Here is a 12,106-nt window from a genome sequence, read left to right on the forward strand (position 1 = left end):
GATATCCCTTCCACGTTCTGGACATCGCATATTTTAAGTGTAGAAAGGTTTGATCATTGTGATCAAATTCAGATCCCTCAAAACCTACTGCAACAAGCAAACACCACACTATCAAACGAACTCATCAACGACAATTTTAACACTGGTGGTATTACACAAAGTAATTAATATGAACTATACTTGTATTGTTTAATCATCCTTACATTGCTGTATATTTAAGTGAGTGAGTGAGTATGGTTTTCCGCCGCTTTTAGCAATATTCCAGCAATATCACGACAGGGGACACCAGAAATGGGCTTCACACATTGGATCCATGTCGGGAATCGAACCCGGGTCTTCGGCGTGACTAGCGAACGCTTTAACCACTAGGCTACCCGACCGCCCCGTATATTTAAGACCCATTCGTGTATATTTGATCTGCTTGAAGTGTTGAATGTCTTGGCACGCTATATGCCATACCTAGAGCCAAGCAAAAACGACCCCGTATCTCGCAGGTCAAAACTATCCTTAAAAAAACGGATCGGGTGGTTAGGCTCGCTGACTTGGTTGATGCATGTCATCATATCCCAAATGCGTGGATCGATGCTCATGATCTCAATCACTGGATTGTCTGATCCAGACTCGATTATTTTACAGACCGCCGTCATATAGCTGGAATATTGCTGAGTGCGGCGTTAAACAGCAAACCAACCAACCAACTTTTAAACCCAATAAGAATAATAGTATTAAAAATTGAGGATTGTGTTTTAAACCAGGTCACTCTTTTTTCAAACATTTTAAAAATATCAAAGATGATTAATTGATATTTAAATGATAAACAATGAAACTTATCGCCCTATATTTCATGCATGTCACAAAAACTAAACCATATACTCAGCTAAATTATATATCTTTGAAAAACGTCATAGTTTAAAATATATGTAAAATATTTCGGATATACCACAAACACTTTTTGTCACAATACATATTAAATACATTCACATTATTTGAATTTGTGCATCATATATTTCCTAATCTACTTGTAGAAGACCCGTGAAGGTCCGGGTTATGATAAATCTTCAGCAACCCATGCTTGTCATATAAAGAGGCGACTAACGGGACCGGGTGGTCATGCTCGCTGACTTGGTTGAAGCATGCATGTCATCGTATCCCAATTGCGTGGATCGATGTTCATGATGTCAATCACTGGATTTTCTGGTTCAGGCACGATTATTTACAGACTGCCGTCATATAGCTGGACTATTGCTGAGTGCGGCGTTAAAACAACAAACAGAAAACTTGCAGAAGACAGAAGATGGGAGATGGAGTGTCCTGTCGTCTGCTCCACCGGAACTCGTAGTGCAGATTACACATGCAGTTTGCGCTGTCACCGGACCGTGGATCTTGGGTCACATTGTCACGGGTACGTATACACATTTCAAGGGTTTGTTTTTATTTATATTTACACAATACCACTACTATGATCAAGGGAAATAGTTCTATGGATATACAACTTTACAATTAATGCAACATTTCGGTGTAGATATAAACGCTGTTATCAAGTTATCTGCACAGAAACGCCTCATTCATTATAATAAAGAAGTTATCCATTGAACAATACCTCCCTTGTTCATCATATCAACTTCCAAATGCCACTGCTATACCGCCATTTGTTTTAAGTTCTTATTATTTTCTGCAAATGTCGAAAAAAGAATCACATTTGTCTGAAATGTATATATTTTTTAACTATTTGAGTGTTTTCTTCTCTGTTCGAATTAGGTTTGCAAATAATAATTCTTTTCCAAGAACATTGGCGATGTTAGGACTACCGGTCTGATCCATATATAACGATGTCTTCGTGATTTATCAGAATCAAACATTACATTATTACAGAATGATAAAATAAAGTTTAGTTAACTTATCTAAATAGGAATCTTTCTAAGATTTCATTATGCTAGAAAGACATTGCTTTCAAATTCTTTCAAACTCATCTATAAATTGAGCGCTCCGGATTTTAAGTATCAAAGATGGCTGCGTCCATGTGCAACTGCGCTCGGCGAGTGCTTGCAACAAGTGCTAGATCGTGCTATAGGTATGCATTTTCTACTGTAGATGTAAAGAAATGGTGCAAAGAACGTGATTGTGTCACTGGTTATATTTGTCAGTGCTGGGGGGAAATGCAACCGTAAAACACATTTTATTACGCGGCTAATTCTCAAAGTCTCCACCAATCTTGGCAATGTCAAGAAATGAATAATGTATACATGGGCACCACTTGCCAGTCGTACACCTCTTTATGGTCCTTAAGGTTAGGTTTAGTGTTTTCTCAAGAACGATCGAGGTTAGAGCATTGCTGATGGTGTAGAATGAATGGATTGCATGGCTTTCGTCGGAAGAGAGGTCAACTAACTCCCGTTATCAGGTTCACCGTTCAGAAACCGTCCCATCCCCGTCCGCGCCCGTGCCCGTCCCCGTCCCCTTCCCTGTCCCGCCCTCTTCCCCGTCCCGCCCCCGTGCCCGTGCCCGTCCCTGTCCCCGTCCCGCCCCCGTCCCCATCCAACGCCCTTCCCCGTCCCCGTCCCCGTCCCCGTCCCGCCCCCATCCTCGTCCCGCCCCCATCCTCGTCCCCGTCCCGCCCCCCTCCCCGTCCCCCATGCTTGGAAATAGTTTTCTCAGAGATATTCCTCGTATGTCTACATTACATGATGACGTTCATGAGGATACGTAAATCAACATATTATTATTCATTGATCTGTGGTTATATCCTACAAGTTACCTGCTGGGTGAAGAAAATCGTGCATGAAACAGCTCTATTGTAGCAAATATTCTGTGCATGTTGGTACATGACTACTTGGAAGCATGTGCACATCCCAAGCCAGGATAAAATATTTTTTTCATTCCTGAAGCATCGTCCAGTTTATGTTGCTGAGACGTAATCAACATGATCATCAACAAACACTTAATTTTTTTTTGTGTCAGTCATATTTCCAAAGACAAAGCTCACTGGATTGTGCTGGATCTACACTGCTAAGAACAATTTACCATTTTCACATATTTGTATATAACTCCAAATTAATTTGGTAGGGCTTAGATTTTATTGGATTGTTTTTTTTGGGTTTTTTTTTTTTTGGGGGGGGTGGGGGGGCGGTCGGGTTGCCTAGTGGTTACAGCATTCGCTCGTCAGGCCAAAGACCCAGGTTCGATTCCCGACATAGGTACAATGTGTCTAGCCCATTTCTGGTGTCCCCCGTCAAGTCAAAAATTAGAGGAGGGAATAAAAATTTGAAAAAAAAACCCCAAGTGACATCAGCTTCTTTTTTAAACCTATTCACAGAGTTCTTGAAAACAAATGTTACCTGTAGGAGTAAAAAAATAATTAAAAAATGATGAATTTGCCATCTTTTGTGCAATCGTCTGCTGGAAGCTTTGTTTGGTGTTTTGAGTTAGTTTCGGCAAAGTCTGTGTATCAAGTACGAGGGACATAACTCTAGATTTATAATGCAAGGAATTTTGCTACACACTCATTGACTGAACGATTTTGGTGAAATATTAATGTCAAATTAAGCATCATACTTTTTATGGATTTTTTATACAATATTAAATAATCATGGTAATCTAAAAAACATTTTGCATGTATGATGTTGGTGGAAAACAAATAAGTGTAAATTTAGATATATTTGTATTCTTCATCTAATTTGGAATAAAATAGGGTTGGCAGATATATGATCCAACAAATAAGAAACTAGAGGCTTTACTGGTGATTTATTTTGTGTATCTTATGCAAACAGGCAGCATCTCAGGAGCTCTGGTGTATGCATCATACAGTCGGATTGATTCATTAAATGTCCGATTGGCATGATTAGATTTTGAAGAATACTATTTGTATACATACTACTAGTACCTTTATCTTTCAGGTCCTGTACAGTGTCTACACAATCCACACCGAAGGAGACCTTGGATACAAAACAAGGTTATTATAACCCTAAAAGAGGATATATCATGTTTATGTCAATCTGTCTTATGTCCATGACACAAGCCATCTTCCCAAGGCGAGGGAATTAACTGACAATAAAAGTCCAGTTTCCACCCTTGCCAAACAAGGCTGGTATTATGGAGTTACATTTTGGCTGGACTAACGAGTCTTTGCATAGTCCAATCAAAATCGTGCAACAAAATCGAAATCCGGTTCATAAACTGTTGTGCAGATTTCGGTCTATGGCAGGATATGCAAAGCATGTGCACTGCCAAACCGTTGTCAACAGATATTTTCCAAATCTTTTCATGTTTTTAATCAAGGTGCTCACGTGATTTGATGCTCTTCACAATGTAACACCTGTTTTATCACAATATAGATTTTGATTATTGATCAGATCGTCTTGACTGAGTGCTGCCATTTTGTTTGAAGCAAATGCAAGTGATATGAGAGGTGGAATCTGTTTGGTCCATAGAAGAGGTTTAGAAGGGACATAACTCGTAATAGCCACTGGTGGCGCTACGATCGAGCCTAGGAATTCCAGCCTAGTTCGGCAAAGGTGGAAACTGGACTTAAAGTCAGTTAACGCCCTTGCCTCGGGAAGATGGACACAAGCAGGATAATGATCATTCACAATACAATTGTCATGTATTTTTGCATTTCATGGGTCTGTAATTGCAGCAGCCATTAAATGTCCGATTCCTGGGATTCCTTCTGATCCAAGGTCGGACGCCTTGTCCACATGACCAAAGAGGTTAACCCCGTGACATGCCACTGAAATCCCACAGATAACCTCCTTACCTTGTCCGCTTGCTGAAGGGGTTAACCTCTTTGGTCATGTGGACAAGTTGTCGGACCTTGGATCAGGTCTGTGGTTTGAATCCCATCATGGGACTTGGAAAATTTTATGGCTGCTACATAATCATAGTGTTTCCATGGTTACATTAACATGCATGTTTGCATGGTTAGCAGGCCAATCAATTTGATATTTATTTGTAGTAAAGTGATGTTCTCCTTTTCAATAATCTAAGATACAATGGGGATGAGATTTATTTTAATGTTTTATAATTTCCCTCAAACATGCCCAAATAATCATTTTTTTTTATTTCAAATGATGTCTTTTTCTTTTTTTCAGCAGATATAGTTATCCCAAAGAAGAAAAAAAGGTGAATTCTAAAGATCATTGGTTCCAATAATATTCCATGTTGAATGTACAATGGTGTCCACTGACAGTTATACATTTCAAATATAAATTTACAACGAACCTTTTAACAGGTTTGGTGCAATCATCATTGAAGTAATATATCCCTTCAACTTCCTATGGTGATGACTGATAAAGATAAGCAGTCACCTGGCTGTCTCTTGTACACATGATAGGTGCAGTCGCTAAGTGATGCACGTGACACTAATTTAGTAATTCATGCTGTCAATGGGCCAACTCCGGTGTGCCCTCAGTGAGCATGATTAAATCCCCCAATAAAATCCCCCCCCCTAGCGTAACTACGAGGATAAATCTCGGACACAAATAAGATTTCTCACATATAGATTTGGCAGTATTGTTTTTCCATAACAACAAAGATTTCAAGAAGCACAGCGTAATCTGTAAGTCATAAAGTGTACATGCTGTATATCAATGTCTATAGTGATAATGTCTTGTGCATTGAAATCTGTCCAGTTTGGTCTCGGTCGGGACCGGTAAAAAAGTCCAGTTTGCAGCGAGGTCCAAAATGTATTCACTAATATTTCTGTTTGTGTTTCCAGGGATTCTTTGTCTATACTTCAAGCCTTGGCATCAACTGTTGGCAAGGTATGGAAATTAGAGACTCTTGTGAAATTTATTTGGTAATGTATAAGTGTTAACTTGCATGTAACACTGGCTAGGCCAGACTTTTTGTTTGTTTATGGATAGTGATAGTCATTAATGAAAAATTTGATTGGTAGGTCAAAAAAGAAATGCGTTTTTTTTAATCATCTTGATGTTTAATTTGGATAAGCAGGTGATAAAACGCAACTTGGCCTGGTCTCAGTCCTTATTTATATTTTAAATCTAAGATCTGACAGCAGCATTTCATTATCATTTTTATTGTCAAAGGGATGATTTTTGTCAATGGTAGAAAAAAGACCTTGTCATTCGGATTTTTTTCTTCTGAATTTTCAATTTTTATGGTCAACGGATAAATAAATCAAGCAAAACTAAATGTAAATCTATTAGATTGTACTGTAAAGTTGATGACTGTAAAGTCTGTGGTCACCTGTTCATGTTGGGAGTTCACTTGTCTATAGTGTGGGATATGCTGTTCAGAGTTGCATCCCTTTGGCATATCAGGAACCTATGATTGTTCTAGGTTTGACATCACCTTACCTGTGGGTTTTACCACAGTGGTTAACCTCTAAATCCTGCATCACTTTCCTCCCACAAGTTGCATGCCGTGACATCACTGAAATACAGGTTGAAGCAGAATTAAACCCAACTCACTCACATGCACATTTGTTGAGTCAAGGATGTTACATTTGTTACAGGATGAGACAGCTCCCAAATACATGTTCATGGACGACCCCTTCCTGATTCCATACTCGTATTCTGCAAAGGTAGGTGTTTCACATATTTTCATTGTTCATCAATACAACAGAAGCTCAGTGGTAGATCCCTGGCCGCTGCTACCAAAACATATTAAAAGATGGTACTTGCTCCCTGTGAAGATCCGGGGTAGAATAGGTCTTCAGCAACCATGCTTGCCGTAAGAGGTGACTATGCTTGTCGTAAGAGGTGACTAACAGGATCAGGTAGTCAGGCTCGCTGACCTGGTTGATGCATGTCATCGTATCCCAATTGCGTGGATCAATGCTCATGACATCAATCACTGGATTGTCTGGTTCAGACTCGAGTATTTACAGACTGCCAAGCTGGAATACTGCTGAGTGCGTCGTTAAACAACAAACAAACAAAAGTTGTCTGGTGCTTGGCATAACAGTGCTACAGGACTGCCCAGCTCAGTGTCGGGGTAATAACATGTCTGAGTTGGGTATGCAAGTTCAACTGCAGCACGGTATCTCAGTGGGCTAGCATTACAAAACCGGTATTAGTCCAGACTGGTACAAGCATCCACACACGTGCCTGTATGTCGCTATATAAACACAATAACCTTGAACAGAACATTAAACCCCATCTCACCTTACCTCCAATTTTAGCATTGTTATCAACATTTGCTGATAAATGTGGAATATGCTTCGTGAAGTGTGGTGCGCACCCCTGCACCTCCTCTGGATACACATAGGAACAGCATATGCCTGGTACATGTTTTAGTCTGTATGCTTTTAACTTGTGGATATTAATCATCTTCTCCATGTATTTTGTCTGCATGTTTTTGATCTCAGTACTATATTTCAGAGGAATTTCGCCTTGTCCAAAGCGTCTGGGCGGAAAGCTGCCCGTTTCATGGTGAACAAGTATCCCCGCTTCTTCAGAAACAGCCCTGCTGACCCACCCATTGAGGTATTGTGTTTTTATCAACATTATCTTTACAGAGATCATCATGTCACAGAGACCTTTGTGAGATAACTGAATTATGTCTTTTGCCTTTTGTTATATTGAAAAATTCCTACCGGGTAATTGTTTTTTTATGTTTCCATGGTAACCGTTTCAACTTAGTCTCAAACGATGGTAGGGTTCGTTTCTGGGACATTCAAAAGAAAACCATTCATCATTTTTCTACAAATTTCTACACTTATGCATAGGTCATCAGCTTAACTGGTGCCTTTTGATATTTTGAATTTTTCAAAATTATGTTTTTTTTATGTTTCCATGAGAACAATTTTGACTTAGTCTCAAATGCAGGTAGGGTTTGTTTCTGACATATTTCACTGAAATTCGAGATATGCATTCGTCAGCTTCACTGGTGTCTTTTGCTATTTTGAAACTTTGAAAAGTTTTATTTTGTTACGTTTCCATGGAAACTATTTCAACTTAGTCTCAAACAACTCTAGGCTTTGTTTACGAGCCATAACTCTCAAACTAATGAATCTATTTACATGTGCATTTACCATATGCTCAACTACTGCCTTTTCATATTTTAATTTTTTAATTTAATTTGTTGTGTTTCCATGGAAACAATTTGGACTGAGTCTCAAACAAGAAGCCTTTGTTTCCCGCCAAAACTCTGAGTTAATGAATCTTTTTAGTAAAAGCACATTCTAGTTTACTATGATTTTCAAGATCTATGCCCTTGCTGCGCCAGGATCTGTATTCTAGTGTTACACAGTCTCATTAAAATCTGACCCGTGAAGGTCTGGGGTAGAATAGGTCTTCAGCAACCCATGCTTGCCTTGAAAGGTGACTATGCTTGTCATAAGAGGCGACTACCTGGATCGGGTGGTCAGACTCGCTGATTTGGCTGGTGCATGTCATCGATCCCAACTGCGTGGATCGATGCTCATGATGTCAGTCACTGGATTGTCTGGTCCATACTCAATTATTTACAGACCGCCGTCATATAGCTGGAATATTGCTGAGAGCGGCATTAAACAACAAACAAACAAACATTAAAATATGATCTTTAACATTTATTTAATACATCTTGCATGAAGACCTCACAAGTCCTCTATAGGAACTGGTACTGTATAGTAATTGTCCCATTTCTCTTCGTCAGGCATTAGTGCCCAAACCAGACAAATACAAGCATCGCTTTGTGAATGAACTGGCATTGAATGAAAGGATTGAGAAGAGACGGGTGACAGATGCAGTTGATATCTATAAAAGCCTAAAGAAAGAAGGTATGTCACCTATTTATAGTTCCCAAATCTCATTAGTAGGTTTACCATCAAACTTGATTGCTGAATAACAGGATGATCCTTAACAAACATGGGCGGTCAGGTAGTCTAGTGGGTAAAGCGTTCGCTCGTCATGCCGAAGACCCGGGCTCGATTCCCGACATGGGTACAATGTCTGAAGCCCATTTCTGGTGTCCCCAGCTGTGATATTGCTGTAATATTGCTAAAAGCCGCGTAAAACCATACTCACTCACTTAACAAATATACATCCTTTTGGATAATCACTTGTGGTTTATTGCATGTAATGACGTTTCGATGTAGATTCTTACACCGTTATCAAGCTGGAGTGACACCAACCAAGTGATGAGGGGGATACATGCAGGATATGTTGTGATAAGCAGCAGAGTAACATGGACAACAACAGGTGATAGATAACAAGGTGCATACAGATTATTTGATGAGGCCAAATGTTATTCTTACTGTACATTTGGCTTCATCCAATTATCTGTGTTAACCCTCTGCTTATCACATCATGTCATGCATATATGCCCTTCATCACCTGGTTCTTGTCACTCCAGCTTGCTAACGGTGTAAGAATCTACAACATCGCTATATGCAATAAACCAGAAGTTGTTATCCATAAAGTTGTACATTTTCTGACATCCTAACCAGCTTCTAGAGTGCCAATCAAATAGCTAGGATGATCCTTGGTTTGTCACCACCCTACCTGAGTTCGTCTTGTAATCATCTAAGACCTGCTTGAACAGACTTTTTCCCTACATGAGGCTGTTATGCTGTGATATGAGTATCTATCTGGTTATCAATATTTGTCGTAGAGGTCGATCATCCCTGACTAAATTTCTATCAATTATCAATAAATATCGGAGAAGGAACTTACAGCAAATATGCAAGAAAGTTCTGAAGAAAATCAACATATTTTACGCCACTGGTGAGTGGTGACACATTTATGCATGGACTACTTTGTGGACATTTGAGATATGACAAAAACTGTTGCTTTCCCCCTTCGACAATTGTCATTATTCACAATGACAGGTCTGTTTCGGAAAATCTGAACTTTATTTCATCACAATAGTTATGTGAGTTATTATTGCTGACAACAGTTTCATATCGATAATGGTTCATATTTCTTCCCATCGACAATCATTCCGATTATCGATCTTAGTCCTAGCTATGAGTGAATCACTGTTTAAGGCAGCAGTAACCATGACTCCCTCCCCTCCGTGTTGCTCTGCTGCAGGTACGCGGATCAGTGCCGACACGCACCAACGCCTCCTGGATCTGCTGTGTGTCTACAACAGTGCAGAGCCCGCAGACAAACTGCTGCCTGAAGAATTTGAATTTCGACAAGATATAGGGAAAGATTCCCCCCGAGGTCCGTCCAAGTCGTGGAAGTAGGTCCCTGTGTATGTCATGTACAGATCATGTTTCCATCATCCACACAATGTGCATATGTCAGCATCATCGAGTCAATGTATAATTGTTCATTTAGCACAAACTGTAATGGAATTTGCTTAATCTACAGAGTTAAATTACACCCTCCCTCTGTCTGTCTGTCTGTCCATCTGTCTGTCTGTCTGTCTGTCTGTCCTCCATGTTAGGCCCATATCTGGTGTCTACCCCCTTCACATTAAATAGAACATATCTGGCAATGGTGACACTAAGCTCCAGCCAGAATTTGTATTTTAAGCTACTCCTTACATTTACTGATAGACGATGATGATGATGTTGATGATGATGATGATGATGATGATGATGATATTCCTCCACAGCAGGAATGGCATGGCCCAGGCTGTTTTTGATGACATGGAGGAGAAGACGGCAGAGGCTTACAAGAGCATGATCAGGGGGCTGTCTAAAGTAAGAACTTCATCATTGGTCACTGACATCATAGAATTGATTAGGACTAACATTCAATAATTAAAGATTGACCGGATGAAGTGATGGTTTATGTTCACCACTTTGTATGCTGTAACCATGGTAACAAAACCAGTAGGGATTCCGGGTTAGAACATGTTTCCAGCATGAATTAATGAATCAGGTTGTCAGGCTTACATGGCGTTACTCGCTCGCCCGCCTGCCCGCCCACCCACAATCAAATGAGATCACAGTCCGATAATATTTTCTTGTGTTTTCAGTACAGAGGTCATGACAGAGCAATCGAGTACTATGAAGAAATGGTGGCTGCGGACATGCCGTGTATGTAGAACTTGACTCACAGGATCAGTGTTCCCGCTGGCCTTGAAACTGTCAGTCTTGGTGGACTGGCAACCCTAAAATACCCAGTCCCCCCTAATATTTGTCAGTCCCAACTTTAAACAAATACAAAAATGTATGAAAATTAACTGGTTTTAATTATTTCAGCATCATGTTCAATGCAATGACTAGGTCTTCAGCAACCCATGCCTGCTGTAAAAGGCGACTATGCTTGTCGTAAGAGACGACTAACGGGATCGTGTGGTCAGGCTCACTGACTTGGTTGATGCATGTCATCGTATCCCAATTCCATGGATCAATGCTCATGTTGTCAATCACTGGATTGTGTGGTCCAGACTCGAATATTCACAGACCGCCGTCATATAGCTGGAATGATGCTGAGAGCGGCGTTTAACAAACAAAAAAACAAACAAACATACAAACAAAAAAGGTCATTCACATAAAGTTCAGACCAGTTTCTCCTTTTTTTAAATATTTGAGACTAAGTCGCTACAAATATATATTTAACGTCGAAGCAAAGCGAAATGTAATTTCCTTGCACTAAAAAATAGACACGGGGAAACCCTGATGGCAGTTACTGTAAATGGGATGTTATTTTGTTATGAGTTTTTCCAGTCACACCTAGCCGGGAGATGTCATTGTAAAACTAAAGTGAGTATGTGCTGCAATCTGATTGGCTGGGGATGTGCAATAATCTGTGTATCTTTGTTTCAGTGGATACGCCAACATACAACGCCATCATCTACAGCTCCGTGTTCACAGACAACTCCTCCAGTGAGATACGCTGGCAGCACCTGCTGGTGAGTTAGTCTCATCTCACAATCATACTGGCAGATATACAGAGGATATTTCATGTGTCGGGTGAAATATCATATTTCTCTCATTGACTGACGGGGGGTGAAGGATATCTCCTTTTTCCCCCATCACGAGATGAGAGAAACAGGATATTTCACGAGACAGATGGAATATCCTATTTATTATATACCTTTTGTGTAGCTGTCTACCAGAATATTAAAATATTTCATTAAAAATGTACAACCTTGAAACGTAAATTCTCCCCACCTAACACACAGGGACAGTTCAACACCCCCTGTGCTTGTGTCTTAAAAAGTAGTTTCGTGTTTGCAAAATCTGAAATAATATAAACAAAAG

General features: G+C 39.9%; 1 protein-coding gene across 2 annotated transcripts in view; it reads left to right on the top strand.

Moving 5' to 3' along the window:
• Positions 1-1,817: 1,817 nt before the first annotated feature.
• Positions 1,818-12,106, top strand: part of LOC124123697 (pentatricopeptide repeat domain-containing protein 3, mitochondrial-like) — a 30,944-nt gene continuing 20,655 nt past the window's right edge. Inside the window, exons 1-11 of one of the 2 annotated variants that reach the window (XM_048381476.1) lie at positions 1,818-2,071; positions 3,894-3,949; positions 5,088-5,118; positions 5,714-5,759; positions 6,473-6,541; positions 7,341-7,445; positions 8,599-8,722; positions 9,978-10,131; positions 10,510-10,597; positions 10,876-10,936; positions 11,669-11,754. In XM_048381476.1, the coding sequence (XP_048237433.1) occupies positions 2,007-2,071; positions 3,894-3,949; positions 5,088-5,118; positions 5,714-5,759; positions 6,473-6,541; positions 7,341-7,445; positions 8,599-8,722; positions 9,978-10,131; positions 10,510-10,597; positions 10,876-10,936; positions 11,669-11,754 (885 nt within the window). In that variant the 5' untranslated portion in view covers positions 1,818-2,006. The remainder of the gene's footprint in view (positions 2,072-3,893; positions 3,950-5,087; positions 5,119-5,713; positions 5,760-6,472; positions 6,542-7,340; positions 7,446-8,598; positions 8,723-9,977; positions 10,132-10,509; positions 10,598-10,875; positions 10,937-11,668; positions 11,755-12,106) is intronic. The other variant, XM_048381477.1, reaches the window with a different exon arrangement.

Source organism: Haliotis rufescens, unplaced genomic scaffold (genome assembly GCF_023055435.1).
Source record: "Haliotis rufescens isolate VD_foot unplaced genomic scaffold, xgHalRufe1.0.p SCAF_39, whole genome shotgun sequence".
Lineage (NCBI taxonomy): Eukaryota > Metazoa > Mollusca > Gastropoda > Lepetellida > Haliotidae > Haliotis > Haliotis rufescens.